At 42.9% G+C, this 16,020-nt stretch overlaps 1 protein-coding gene across 4 annotated transcripts in view; it reads right to left on the reverse strand.

Moving 5' to 3' along the window:
- Positions 1-16,020, reverse strand: part of plxna2 (plexin A2) — a 574,692-nt gene that overhangs the window by 118,110 nt on the left and 440,562 nt on the right. For all 4 annotated transcript variants that reach the window (XM_073030937.1, XM_073030940.1, XM_073030939.1 and 1 more), the window contains 2 exons: positions 7,609-7,726; positions 3,241-3,377 (listed from right to left, as the gene is read on the reverse strand). In XM_073030937.1, the coding sequence (XP_072887038.1) occupies positions 3,241-3,377; positions 7,609-7,726 (255 nt within the window). The remainder of the gene's footprint in view (positions 1-3,240; positions 3,378-7,608; positions 7,727-16,020) is intronic.

A 16,020-nucleotide genomic window follows, 5' to 3' on the forward strand; every position in this document is an offset into this window, starting at 1 on the left:
AAAGGTTAACCTTCCATTAGTCACATGAATTGATTTTCTTTTCTAAAGATTTCTGTGTGTCGACACTCTGCTTCTCCACTGCTCTTGGTTTCACATTATTTACAAATTATTCCTATTTGCTCTTCCTTAAGATATGCTATATGCTTCCTACAGTGGGAGAGTCTAGGACCATAGGTCACAGCCTCTAAATAGAAGGATGTTCCTTCAGAACAGAGATGAGGAGGAATTTCTTTAGTCAGAGGGTGGTGAATCTGTGGAATTCATTGCCACAGATGGCTGTGGAGGCCAAGTCTTTGGGTATATTTAAAGCAGTGGCTGATAGGTTCTTGATTAGTCAGGGTGTCAAGGTTATGGGGAGAAGGCAGGAGAATGGGGTTGAGAGGGTTAATAATTCAGCCAAGATGGAATAGTGGCACAGACTTGAGGGGCTGAATGGTCTAATTCTGCTCACGTGCTTTATGGTCTTAAACCTCCAGTTCCCACTGCTGAATGCCATTTGCAGAGTTCAGCACACTCACATTATCTTTTAATGTCCCTTTGAACTTCACTTCGAAGTGGTCATCTGTCAGTCCAGTGCCTTCTGACCCTGACCCTGGACCGGGTCCAAGTGGAGGTTCCACTCTCCCTGCTGGTGCACAGCTGTATCAACACTCAGAATGGAATAAATCTGGAAGATCAGAGCTAGCAAGCTCAGTCAAAGCCTTACACTGCTTCACATTATTGAAGATTACATTAACCTGTCTTCTGGTGACTAATGTTTTAATCTAGAGTTGGACTAATAGGAAGTGTGGAGATCCCTTTATCATGTTGACCGACTTTCACTACAGATTGTTCAGTATAAGTTTGCTCCCAAAAGATGATCATAAATTGCAGGGTGATTTAAAACATGGGACATTACAGCACAATACAGGCCATTTGGCCCAAAATGTTCTGTTGACCTTTAACTACTTGAAGATCAAGACTTAAGATTCAATCTTGCTTATGACATTAAACTTACTACCCATTACACTGCTGGTGTTTAGACAGCAATAAAGGTCCTCAATCTATGTCTTTAGAGAAGTATTCTTCATTGCTGTTTCTGTAACAATTGTTTTTTGACCAGTCGGGTTTGTTAGCCCTGAGCTGAATCCCCAAACCAGCAGGACAGGTAGACCATTTTTAGTCTGGCCTCTACCCTTTGACCTGTTTGGCATGGGTGACCCTACCAAGAGCTAAAGCACAAGGCCTTGACTCCAGCCAACTTAGCTCTCTGGGTCATTGAGGCACGCAAGCCTCCAAAACCCTAAGACAAGATTATGGTCCTCTTGGGGCTATTACATCAAAACATGCAGTAAAATGGGTCACTTGCAATAGCAACATCAAGCTAACCATTCCCTCACACATAACCCTCCATTTTTCTATTATCCACCTTCCTAAGAGTTTCTTAAATGTCCCTAATGTATCTGCATCTACCATCTGCCTCTACCACCACCCCTAGCAAGTTGTTCTATGCACCCACCACTCTCTGTGTAAAAAAATTTTACCTCTGACATTCCCCCCTATACTTTCTCCCCATCACCTTAAAATTGTGTCTCTCTTGTATTAGCCATTTCCACCCTGGGGAACAGTCTCTGCCAGTCCACTCAATCCATGACTCTACTATCTTGTACACCTCTATCAAGTCACCTCTCATTCCTCTTTGCTCCAAAGCGAAAAGTCCTAGCTCACTCAACCTACCCTCAAAGACATTGTTTCTAGTCCAAGCAACAGAAATTTGCACAAATAATCTTAAAATCTTAAACACCAATTCATGTTGGCTGATGTCATTCATGGCATTTCTAGACAACACAAACGTCCACTAAAAAAGATATAGGAACAGAATTAGGCTCTTTAGACTATCGAGTCTGCTGCACCATTTCATCATGGCTGATCCATTATTCCTTCCTCTCAGCCCCAGCCTCCTGCTTTCTCCCCGTATCCCTACATGGCTTGACCAATGAAGAATCTATCAACTTCTGCCTTAAATATTCATAAGGACAACCTCCTCAGCTTCTTGTAGCAATGAAGTCTACTGATTGACTATTGTCTGGCTAAAGAAATTGCTCCTCATCTCCGTTCTAAAAGGATGCACCTCTATTCTGAGGCTGTGTCCTCTGGTCTTAGACTCTGCCATCATAGGAAACATCCCCTCCACATCCACTCTGTTAAGAGCTTTTACCATTCAATACATTTCAGTGAGATCACTCTTCACCCTTCTGAACTCCAGTGAGTGGAGGCCCAGTGCCATCAAATGCTTCTCATGTGGCAAGCTGTTCAATCCTGAAATCACTTTTGTGAACCCTCTCCAATATGGGCACATCCTTTCTGAGATAAGGGGCCCTAAACTGTCACAATACTCCAAGTGAGGCCTCTCTAGTGCTTTATAAAACCTCATCATTACATCCTTGCTTTTATGTTCTAGACCTCTTGAAATTAATGCTAACATTGCATTTGCCTTCCTCACCACAGATTCATCCTGCAAATTAACCTTTAGGGAATCCAGCACAAAGACTCCCAAGTTCTTTTGTCTGCTTTATGGGCAATAGCCAGAATCTGGATTGCGAGGTGAGATTCTGAAAGTTGAGACCTTATTGAATGCAAAGCCTCTGTATTCAAGAAACCAAAGAGGTAGAGAAGGGCAGCACAGCCCAGGATGTTCCTGTCAGAGATATCACTGTCAGGAGCGTGGAGGAAGGGTACAAGCTAAAGCATAAAAAGCATACAGACAAGGCTTTCAGATGAGCTGAGGTAGTAATTGGCAAACTGTTGGAGAAATCAAAGAGCTCTGGCAGCATCTGTGGAAGGCAAGATGGAGACCCTTCATATGTAGGAGAATAGATGGCAGTTTGCTGAGGTGGAGGCTATTGGGAGACATTAAGGATGGGCCTCCTTGGTGATGATACAGATCTGTGGTGGAAGCTCATCTTGATGGTGAATTTTCTGCTTTGGACTGAGACAAATGGAGGAGGAAGAGTTCTCAGCCACTTCCACAGCAGATCATCAGATAGACTGGAATCGGGTATGTTGAACCTTCGGACAAACTTCCAATTGCAGCTTAGTTACCTGAATAATCGGTACCTGAATAAAACCTCACTGACTTACAGTATGTCAGTGATAATGAACCTGATTCTGATTCTGATTCACTGGGCATACCAGGGCAGACTAACCCAATGCAGTGAGAGGTGCCAGCTCCTGTGGACCGGACTTCCCTCACCCCCTCACCTGTAAAACTCGCAGGTCTGGTTCCCAAACATCACGTTGACAGAGCTGCCAGCACCAAGATGTTTGCCAGTGATCGTCACCATTGTCCCCCCAGACTCTGGACCTCGACTAGGGCTCAGGTCCTGCAGAGATGGCTTCTGTAGAAGGGAGGAGAGAAAACAGACATTTACATAGGAGAAGGACAGATAAAGGCTGATTAAAGATGAAATTACTTCTCAAGTTTGACCCAACTGATACTATAAGCAGTTCCTTTGCAGGATAAATCACTTAGATGATAACATAATCAAAGTTCTCCAGCTTACATTTATTAACTTTGCTTCTCTGCTCATCCCCAGGGTGATAAGTGGAATCTACATCTCTTTGAAGGCTTGAAAAGAATACCTTCAATCACTTGCCCTCTTTTTCATCCAGTTAACGTTCACTGGCAGGCATCGCAGCTTGAATAGATTCTGTTCTGTGGTACAGAGTTGGTTCAGGACTGCTTCCTAAAAGCACTGTCTCTTTGAATAATGAAAACCAATAAACAGATTTCCATAAATGCCCTGAGCAGCTGAGACAGAGTGGATTTAAACCCTTGTTGAACGTATAACTAACAAAATAGTCTCTGATGTGCAGTGGTTAAAAAGAATATGTTCGCTCGTCCATAAGGTCCCCAAATGATTGCATTTTACCCGAAAGTGATGTGATTAGGGACAGTATGGTAGCGTAGTAGTCAACACAACATTTTACAGTATAGCCGACCGGGGTTCCCTTCCCACTGCTGCCTGTAAGGAGTTTATATGTTCTCCCTGTGACCAAGTGGGTTTCTTCTGGGTGATCTGGTTTCCTCCCACAGTCCAAAGATGGGCTGGTTTGTAAGTTAATTGGTCATTGTGAATTGTCCTGTGATTAGACTAACATTAAATTGGGGGATTTCTGGGTGGCATGCCTCGAAGGGCTGGATGGTCCTACTCCACACTGGATCTGAGTTAAAAAAATAAGATTATGAATACGCCACAGGTAGGGCTGCAAGTGGGGGAGGAGAAATGGAGACAAATTCAGGTCACTGGCCTTTTGTCAGAACTGGGATGGAGAGGGAAGAATCTCGTTCAGGTTCAGCGGGTTGGAAGAGGGTGATGTTTGTGACAGGTCACCCAATCTGTGAAGACCAAGTGATTTAGGTGATCACTCCGGGGACTCACATGTATACACTGGAGAATCCTAACATGTAAACATCAACTTCTTGCAACCCTCTGAACCTTAATGAGATTCTTCTTTAGGTGATTAGGTGATCAGTCTGAGGATTCCCCTGTACATTCTCCAGAGCTGATCTTCAGCTTCCTGTTGCTTCCACATTATTCACAAGACCATAAGAACATAAAACATAAATGTAGAATCAGGCCATTCAGTCCATTGAGTCTGCTTCGCCATTCTACCGTGGCTGATTTATTATCCCTCTCATCCACATCCTCCTGCCTTTCCCTGGATCCTTGGACGCCCTTACTAATCAAGATCTCTGCTTTAAATATAACCAATAACTTTGGCTTCACAATCCTTTGTGGCAATGAATTCCATAGACTCACTACCTTCTGGTTGAAGAAATTTCTACTCATCTCTGCAGTAAAAGTACCCCATCCCAGTCCCACGTTGACCTATCGATCTGTGACCTCCTGTCCTCACAAGCTCAAGGAACCACACCTCATCTTCAGCCCAGGCACAGATCGGCCTTCAGGGCTGGCTACTGAATTCTACAAGTCCAGACGACCGGATTTCTGTCTGTATCAGTCACCTGTCGGTGATATTGGCTCAGCTTGCTCCTTCCTCATTTCCCTGGTTTCTGTCTCCCTCTGGAAGCAGAGAGCATGATGGGCCTGACCTGCCGGGCACCTCTTCCTGCTCTGTATCTCACATCCCCGTCTACGTTCTCCCTCTCCAACTACTTCCGTTCACTCACTGAGCAGATCACCCAGATTACATGGTCACCATTACCCTATCTCCCACTTTCACAAGCTTCTCTCCTCCCCTACTAGTCCTGGCTCTTCAATCTGAAATGTTAACTCTAACCTGCTGGTTATTTCAAACATTTTCTGCTTTAATTTCAGATTTCCAAATCTGCAGTTATTTGGATTTACATTGGCAACGTGAATATTTTTAATTTGAACAAGTTCATGTTGACTTTACCAGGCTGAAATCACCCACTCTTTCCAATTCTATCAAAAGATGCTGCCAAGAAACAATGGGACCAAGGGTGACATCCTTCAGAAGTTCATGAACTATTTCTTTCCCTTCCTCTACTTCTTCCTTTTCTTTCAAATGTGCTTCCACAATCGTTGGAACCTGTGATTTACATTTTGGTGTCGTGTTTTTGGACACTTGAGCGACCTAGTGCTTTGCTGTCTCCGAGGGGGTTTGGGGAGGTTACAAGTGAACTGGGTGGCCTCGAGATCTAGAAGCCTGGAGATAGGGCACAAGCCCATGATTGACTCTATTCTCACCAATCTCACTGATTAAGCATTGAGGAAGATTGAAATCATCTAGGATGAGAGTAGAAGGCAAGTGGGTCCCTCTCTCCCTCTCACCTGCTGCTCCTGGTCTGTGTTTGAACGATCTCTCTCTCCCTCTAACTCTTTGCTGCTGGAGGATGGTGCCGGTATCTTGGGTCTTGGGCAAGGTTTCATCAACACGGTTTGTGGACTGGACTCTGTAGTTCATGTCAGGATGTATTTCTGGTTTCTGGTTCTCCTTTTTTGTTGCTATTTAGTGTGATTTTGACTGGGGTGGTCTGGCTGTGTGGCCTGCAGATACTGAACGACACAGTGCTAGATTAAATTGAAGTGAAAATGTCTGGACTCTTTTGATGACTCTGTGGCTTGATTTTTTTATATTCTGTGGTTTTTACTCATTTTTTTGTCATTTGCACAATTTGTTCTGTTTTTTTGCACGTTGAGAGTCTGATGTTTTTCTTTGAATGGATTCCAGGATTTTCTTTGTTTGGTGGCTGTCTACGAGAAGACGAGTCTCAGGTTTGTATACTGCAAACATACTCTGATAATATGTGAATCTTTAAATCTTTGAAGAGATTGAGGTCTTTTGATGAGTAGGGTGGAAGGAGATGTTATGAAGAATCAAAGTAAAAGAGTTGGGAGAAGGGAGATCATCTGGTTTTCCTCAATGTCACTTTTTGAAAGTGAAAATAAACTACTAATTCATGAAGACACATACTCAGTGTTTTAGGAACAGCTTCTCCCCCTCCACTGTCAATGAACCAGCTCATGAATGCCACCTCTCGATACTTTTTGCTCTCTTTTTGCAATATTTATTTAATGTAATTTATATAGCTATGTTGCCAAAGACTTGCAGAAATTCCTTGTAGCAGACATTTCTTCAGTGTTCATCAGAAGTGAAGATGTCAGCACACTTCAGTCAGACCAGACACTCAGAATAGCCAAACCTGTCACACTGGAAATCTTCAGCCAACATCCACCCAATAAAACTTCACAATGCATTCAGAAAAGCACATAGCTTTTACACTAAACTTCTATTGAGACAAATCACAGTCTTCCCAGCCCTACAGAGATCATAGTTGTATGAACATCATAGCGTGGGACTTGGGAGAAATATCCAAGTCATTTGACATCCAAAAGCTGCAGAGCTCAGATTAACTGCAGAGTGGTTGTGTTCAAAGAATGCCAGGAGCCATAGCAAGACAAAGATGGCCCTATTCTGCAAATGCTTCATTACGGAGGGAAACACACACACAAACACACACACACTGACAGGGACCAAGAAATTCCATGGGAAACAGACAGAAAGGTACAGAAAAGTTGTTTTTAATTTATTCAATTTTTCAGATATGAAAGCTGCTGGCGACTTTCCATTGCAGAGTGTGTCGCAGACTAGGTAGGGACAGGAGTTATCTTCCTCACAGATACCAGCGAACCTGGTGGTATTCTGCAACAAACCCGCACAACAATTTGAGTGAGGACAATCACAGAAAGATCTGATGATGCTGAAAAAGGAAACAAGAACAGGAAACAAAATGCTGCCAATGCTCAGTAGGACAAGCAGCATCTGTGGGAAGAGAAACAGAATTAATGTTTTAGGTTGAAGACTCTGCAGCTAATCTGAGAGAGAAAACAAGTGAGTCCAGACTGACACGTGAACTCTGTTCCTCTCTCCCCAGAAGTTGCCTGACCTGCAGGGTGTTCTCAGCATTTCTGGTTTTAATTCCCATTTCTACAATTGCAGGTTATGTTGAGTTTTCGAATTCCAAGAGTACATTATGCATTGTGCATGAGAGCTGAAACACCCATCTGTCCTTCCACGGTTTCAGTGCTGGGTTGCGTGAAAGAAATTCCCTGGGCCACTCTTGTCGCTGGGCTAACTCACCACAAAGGTGTACTGTTGCGCTGACTCCGTCATGAATCTCGGCTCACACTCGCCAACACACAGCTGGACGGGACCCGATTCCTTGAGAAGCCTTGCTTCCCCCATTTCACACACAATTCTGTCAAAGAAAATGCAGAATGAGAACACATTAAGAACACAGAACTAGAACATATGTCACCTCCCAGTGCTTGTGTGTGCATCTGCTGTTAAGGCTGTTTTCTAATTTTACACTGACATTTTCTACTGAAATAAATGAATGCTCCTTGGCAGAGAGTGCGACAGATTAAGCTGCTGTCAAAGCCTGCACCACGAACAAATTGTCCCCTACAGCAAGCAGCATGTAGTGAATTTCAATTACAAGGGGTAAAAAGATAACATGAGAATACAATATCGAGATTTAACTCTGGGAGATGGTGGGTGTGGCACAAAGCAATTTACTGCCACAGCCAGAATGTCTTCCACATTCTGTAATATTTCATCAGATCACGCAAAAGAACAACATTAGACTAGATGAAAGAGCTGTGACATTCAAATATACCTCCCTCTTCTTGCACCAATCACTTCAGTAGCAGATGATGAGATTGAGTCACAATGGTGTTGTATGTAGAACCACACTCAAATGGATTGCTTTAATGCGTTGAAATCAAGACCAGAAGACCAGAAGACATAGGAGCAGAATAGGCCACTTTGCTCACTGCATGGCTGATTTATCATCCCTCTCCAACCCCTTCTCCTGCCCTTCTTCCTGTAACCTTTGATGTTCTTACTGATCAAGAACCCATCATACTCCACTTTAAATATACCCGATGACTTGGCCTCCATGTAGAAAGTTAAAATCACCATCTTGAAATAGTCTGTGATTTCTCTACAAATTTGTTCATCTACATAAGACCTTAGACATAGTAGCAGAATTATGCCATTTGGCCCATCGAGTCTACCTTGCCATTTCATCAATTTTCTTTCTCAGCCCCAATCTCCTGCCTTCAGCCCATCTCCCTTCATGCCCTGACCAATCAAGAATCTGTCAACCTCTGCCTTAAATACACTCAATGACTTGTCCTCCACAGCCACCTGTGGGAACAAATTCCACAGATTCACCACCGTCTGGCTAAAAAACTTCCTCCTCATCTCTGCCCTAAAGGAATGTACTTCTATTCTGAGGCTTGCTTCAGTCAATGAAGGCAAATAGACGCTATGCTCTCCAATCCACTTGTGTTGCCACTTTTCAGGAGCTGTGGATCTGCATCTCAAGATTCTGTATATTAACACTCATACCATGCCATTAACTGCGTATTTTTTTCTGTACATTTGATCTTCCAAATACGGCACCCCATACTTGTCCAAAGTAAACTATATCTGCTATGCCTCCTCCCACATTTTCAGCTGGTCTACGTCTTGCTTTATCCTTCAACAATCTTTCTCGGCATCCACAACTCCGCCAACTTCCGTGCCGTTTTCAAACTTCCTAATGTGCTGCGTTATATTTTGGCAATGAACGAGCAGAGGCTTTGAATCTAATGAAACAGAATTAAGGAATGTTTAGTAGTTGTTAATTTTCACACTTTGCTGGCTCTGGCCTGTGATGAGAAAATAACAGAACTTTTAGCCAACTCTGAAATCACTGCCGCATTGTGCTTCTATAACATCCGCCGAAACAGCTTTTTCAGGGATTATGCACTCAATTGGAAACTGTCTTAAAGCACAAGTCTCATTAACATTGTAATGAGGCAACTTTTGGACAGCGTTGCAGAGGCCACGTGTGTGCGTCCTGTTGCAGAGAGCACACTGAGGGCAAGGAGTAATCAGCTGTGGCCCGTATTGAACGTGGAGCAGTTTGGTGGGAAGTCCTGTGGACAATACCTTCTGCTTCTCTAGAACAGGGGTTCCCAAAATGTTTGATGCCATGGACCCCTCCCATTAATGGGGCAGGGAACCTCTGTAGAAAATGAAAGAGTGCAGCACAGTACAGGCCATGCTGTTGTGCCCACCGATACAAATCTACTCCGCTATCAATCCAAGACCATAAGACATAGGAACAGTATTAGGCCATTCAGCTCATTGAGTTTACTCCACTATTTCATTATCGCTGAATTACTTTCCATCTCAACCTAATTCTCCTACCTTCTCCCTGCAACCTTTGTCACTGGAAGCATGGAGACACTTGTGGGCTGCCCAACACAATCCTTGCTAATTTGATTTGATGCAAACTACGCATTACACTTTATGTTACGACATACATGTGACAAGTAAAGCTTTATCTTTATAATCTTTGTTTCATCTGAAAACTTACTAACTCACCCTTCCATGTTATTGTCCTTTATAAAAATCACAAAGGGCAGGAGTCCCAGAACTGATCCCTGTGGAACACCACTGGTCCCCAGTCTCCAGGAATACACTTCATCTGCTTCTACCCGCAGTAGACAGGCCAATTCTGAATCCGCACAGCCAAGTTCCCATAGATCCCACGCCTCCTGACTTTCTGGAAGGGCTTACCATGGGGAACCTTGTCAGATGCCTTACTGAAATCCATACTGGCCACATCCACCACCCTGCTTTCTCCAGTTTGTTTACTCACGTCCCCAAGCAGGCTCGTGAAGCATGACCTGCCCCTCACTAAGCCATCACTAATCAGCCTGTGCTTCTCCAAGTGCTAGTAAATCCAGTCTCTGAGAATCCTCTCCACCCACACATTCAGTGATTCAGGCACAGCTTCTTCCCCTCCGCCATCGGATCTCTGAATGAATATTGAACCCATGAACACTACCTCACTACTTTCTTTATTTCTGTTTTCTTTGTGCTACTTATTTTAACCTAACTATTTAATAAACATATTCAATTACTTACTATAATTCAGTTTTTCACTATATTTATTTATGTATCTCATTGAACAGCTGCCATAAAGTTAAAGAATTTCACAACATATGCCGATGATAATAAACTTGATTCTAAATCTGATTCTGAATAGTTTGCACAACACTGACACAAGACTCACGGGTCAATAATTCCCAGGGTTATCCTCATGATCCTTCTTGGATAATGGAACAATATTTGCCACCCTCCAATCCTTCTGCTCCATGTTTCCACTTATAACATCTGCCCTGAAATACTGCTGTTCCATGCTTCCTCTTCCAGTCACTGTGTAAGCTTTGGTGTAATGTTGGGAGAGAAGTGACTTGTCTATCAGTGGACAAGCATGCTTTGACAAGGTGTATGAACAAGCCCTATCAATATAGCCAGCAGATGAGACGTTACTCTCTCTACCACAGCTCACCTTGTCTTAGAAGGTTGGAGTCATTCAATGTTTGTAGTGAGATGCTGAAGATGTTCTATAGGTCAGTTGTGGAGAGCGCCCTCTTCTTTGTGGTGGCGTGTTGGGGAGGCAGCATTAAGAAGAGGGATGCCTCACGTCTTAATAAGCTGGTAAGGAAGGCGGGCTCTGTCGTGGGCAAAGTACTGGAGAGTATAACATCGGTAGCAGAGCGAAGGGCGCTGAGTAGGCTACGGTCAATTATGGAAAACCCTGAACATCCTCTACATAGCACCATCCAGAGACAGAGGAGCAGTTTCAGCGACAGGTTGCTATCGATGCAATGCTCCTCAGACAGGATGAAGAGATCAATACTCCCCAATGCCATTCGGCTTTACAATTCAACCGCCAGGAGTAAGATATGTTAAAGTGCCGGGGTTAGGACTTAATGTATTTAAGTAAACTACTTAAGAACTTTTTAAAAGCTATTATTAATGCTTTTTGAGAGGGTGATTTTAGATGCATATCATATTTTTATTGAGTTAGTTTTGCTACAATAAGTGTATGGGACATTGGAAAAAATGTTGAATTTCCCCATGGGGATGAATAAAGTATCTATCTATCTATCTATCTAACGCAATGGACAGACAGCATGGTAGTGCAGCAGTTAATGTAACACCTCACAGTGCCAGTTTTAAGATCAGGGTTCAGTTCCCATTGCTGTCTGTAAGGAGTTTGCATGTTCTCCCCATAAATGTGTGGGTTTCCTCCCACATTCCAAAGATGTAAGGGTTAGGATTAGTGCTCTGTGAACATGCTATGTTGGCTCCAGAGAGGGGCGGGGGGAATTCAGGGTTCTGATGTTTCTATTGTTCATTCTATAAAGTTTCTTGTTTTGTGGATGTCTGTGAAGAGTAAGAATTTCAAGTTATATACTGTATATATACTCTGATATTAAATTGAACCATTTGATTAGATTTTGACACATGCTGACTTCCCCCAGTACATCCTTCGACCGTGTTGGTCATTGACACACAACGATACATTCCACTGTATGTCTCAATATAAAGCTAACACCAACTGGGTTACTTCAATAGGGTGAGTAACTACAAGTGAGTTCGTATTATTGGACAAGAATGATACTGGAAATTTCTACAGGTGGTATCAGACTACTTGTCCTGTAGCTATTATTGACAAACCAATATGCCTCATCTTTATTGTGGAGTTTGAAGATTTCAGACAAAGACTTGGCAAGGGTCCAGTACTTCACTAAACATCAATGTGTGAGTGCTCCGATTGAGTGTTTAGTCTGGCTGTTACCTGCCAGCTTTAATTTCAAACAATAGAATAATTAATCTCAATTGCAAATAACTTGTGTCAGACAGTGAAACGTGTGGAGAAAACGCTGCAAGTAAGAAGCGTTGACAGAGTATCTGTTGAAAACACATGAATGGATGCTTTCTATTGCATTAGATTTATGGTACAGTACAATATAGTGCAGGCTCATCAGCCTTTAACCTAATCCAAGGTCAATCTAACCAGGGATTCCCAAACTTGGGCCACGGATCCCTTGCTTAATAGCATTGGTCCATGGTATAAAAAAGTTTGGGAACCCTGATCTAACCCTTCCTTCCTACATAGCCCTCAATTTTTCTTTCATCTATGTGTCTATCTAAGAGTCTTTTAAAGCTCCCTAATGCACCTGTATCTACCACCACCCTGGCAGTACATTCCACACATGCACCACTCTCTGTCTAAAACCTACCCTGGAAATTCCCCCCATACTTTCCTCCAAACACCTTAAAATTGTGCCGTCTCATATTAGCCATTTCCGCCCCAAAGAGAAAAGCTCCAGCCCACTCAACTTCTTCTCAAAAAAGACATTATCTCTAATCCAGAGAGAATCCTAGTAAATCTCCTTGGCACCCTCTCTAAAGCTTCCACATCCTTCCTATTATGAGGCGATGAGAACTGAACACAATATCAAAGTGTGGTCCAATCAGCATTTATCGCGTTGCAACACTACCTCATGGCTCTTGACCTCAATCCCCCAACTAATGACGTCAACACACTGTATGTCTTCTTAGCCAGCTTATCAACGTGCTTGGCAGCTTTGAGGGATCTATGGATGTTGACCCCAAGATCTCTCTGCTCCTTCATACTGCTAAGAATCCTGCCATTAATCCTGTATTCTGCCTTCAATTTCAACTTTCCAGCATGAAAATACAAAGATCCAAAGTGCAAAGGGACTACAGGATTCCTGAAAGGGTTCAGTGGGTGGTGAGGAAGGCAAATGCAATGTTGTAATTCATTTCAAGAAGACTAGAATATAAAAGCAAGGATGTAATGTTGAGGCTTTATAAGGCATTGTTAAGGTCTCACTTGGAGTACTGTGAGCAGTTTTAGGCTCCTTATCTAAGAAAGGATGTGCTAAAATTGGAGATGCTTCAGAGGAGGTTCATGAGAATCATTCTGGGAATGAATGGCTTATCATATGAGGATCAATTGATGGCTCTGGGTCTGTACTCCCTGGAATTCAGAAGAATGAGGACGGACCTCAATGAAAACTATCAAATATTGAAAAGCTTCGATAGAGTGGATATGGAAAGGCAGTTTCCAATGGTGGGGGAGTGTAAGACCAGAGGATACAGCCTCAGAATAGAGTGACATCCATTTAGAATGGAGATGAGGAGGAATTTCTTTAGCCAGAGTGTGGTGAATCTGTGGAACTCCTTGCCACATGCAGCTGTGGAGGCCAAGTCACTGGGTAAATTTAAGGCAGAGCTTGATAGATTCCTGATTGGTCAGGGCATGAAGGGATACGGGGAGAGGCAGAAGATTGGGACTGAGAGGGAAAATGGATCAGCCATGATGAAATGGCAGAGCAGACTCGATGGGCCAAATGGCCTAAATCTGCTCCTACACCTACTGGTTTTATGAATGACCCTGCTTCTGTGGATTGATTTCTTTTGTAAAATCAGTTTTGAATAAAATATAGAGGATGAGAAGAATTAACTTGTGATGGGAGGGGGCTATTTGTCTCCGCACTAGTCAATGATTGTGATCAATTAGATGCACTAATCAAGCTTTGAGTTAAACCTCGCAAACACCTGGAATTAATGGAAAAATTAATTATAGAGCTAGACTAAAACCTTACATAAATCAGTTCCCCCTGGATTTAACAGATGGCTCAATTTTCAGGTTAAAATAGCGAGCTGAGAAATATCACACTAGCATTTTTGAATGTTTGTCTGCCAACAGTTTTCTATTTGAGAATATTTACATTGATCTTAACCCTTCTCTGAACTGAAAGGGTTAAAATGGACTTTTATGGATACAAACAGCTTACTTTGGGTAAGGTTTATTGAAATTCATTTCTGACTGAAGGATATTCAGAGCAGGGATCTACTCTCTACGTGAACATGCATCTCTTCCCTGTATACAAATTAGCTTTTTGACGGTGTTCCCCTCACCAAATCAGGATCCTTGTTTGTCTGCCTTAGCCTGCCTTTACGGCAACAGAACAGCAAAGTACAGTGGAGAGCTTGATATCTGATGTTAATCTACGCCAGCACCCCAATGTAATCAGCAGGGCATTCTAACTGGCTGCATCACTGACAGGTACGGGGAAAGGGGGCACTACTGCACAGGATCCAAGGAAGCTGCAGAGTTGTAAATTTAGTCAGCTCCATCATGAGCTCTAGCCTCTGTGTCCAGGACTTCATCAAGGAGCCATGTCTCAAAAAGGCATCATTAAGGACCCCCATACCCCAGGTCATGCCTCTTCTCATTGCTACCATCAGGAAGGAAGTGCTGTAGCCTGAAGGCACACACTCGATGATTCAGGAACAGCTTCTTTCCCTCTGCCTTCCAATTTCTGAATGGACATTGAATCCTTGAACAATACTCCACTACTTCTTCACTTCCTGTTTTTTGAACTACATAGTTAATTTAATTATTTAATATATACAAATACTGAAATTCACAGTTTTCTTTTTCTCTATGTCATCATGTATTGCACTGTGCTGCTGTCGCAAAGCTAACAAATTTTACGACATATGCCAGTGATACTAAATCTGATTCCAATTCTTACCAAATTAAGTTCCTTGTTTTTTTTAAGTTCAGTCAGGATCAATCTAATTCTCACTTACAGTCTGTGATCCAGAATTGTTGGCGGTGTAGCTGCTGGGACGACTTAACTCACTGCGAGGGATGGTTCTGGGTTTGTGTAACTCAGCTGCTCCACGAAAATCTTGAATCCGTAGGCAGTGAACTCAATTCTGTTCATTGGAAATCCAACTATAGACAGGAACTTTATTACATCATTCACTGACCTGAATCCAAAGTTGGAGCAACTCAGAACTTCAGGCAATTGTAGAGGGATTAAGAGTTGATATTTCGGCCTGAGACCCCTCATTAGGACTGGAAGAAGCTAGGCAGAGAAGGTGGCAGGAGAGGAAGGACTATAACCTAGAAGGAGATAGGTGAAGCCAGCTGGAGGGGAGGAGGTTGAATTGAGAAGCTTGGAGGTGATAGGTGGAGAAGGTAAAGGGCTGAAGAAGAAGGAATCTGAGGGGAGAGTGGACCATGGGAGAAAGGGAAGGAGGAAGCTTGCATTGGGCAACACACAGAAAATGCTGGAGGAACTTCGCAGGTCAGGCAACTCACATGAAGGGAAATGAGTAGTCAACATGTTGGTCTGAGACCCTTCATTAGACCATAAGACCATAAGCCAGCCCGCATTTCGTGTGTGTTGCTCCAGATTCCCAGTATCTGCATTCTTGTGTCTCCTGAATTAAGCAAGTAACTTGACTTTCCAGAATAAAATTTCAATGTGGTTTGATCCACTAACAGCCTTGTCAAATTCTAGCCCAATCCCCCATTTCCTCATTCCCTTGAGGCCAAAAAAAAATCAGTGACTGAGTAGCAAAACCTTTTGGGTTGCAGGATTCTTAACTTTTGGAAACTAATCTCAAGATAATAATTCCCGTTTCAGGTCAGCTCTACCTGCATGTTAACCAAGTGTTCACTGAGTTCTTTCGATGCCTACCCTTGCTAACTACTGTGGTTCCTAGAGTTGCAAATCTCCCGACCATTGTAAAATATTTCATTATATATTCAGAATCAGAATCTGGTTTATTATTATGGGCACCGGCATCAAGTTG

This window comes from Hemitrygon akajei, chromosome 27, assembly GCF_048418815.1.
Source record: "Hemitrygon akajei chromosome 27, sHemAka1.3, whole genome shotgun sequence".
NCBI lineage: Eukaryota > Metazoa > Chordata > Chondrichthyes > Myliobatiformes > Dasyatidae > Hemitrygon > Hemitrygon akajei.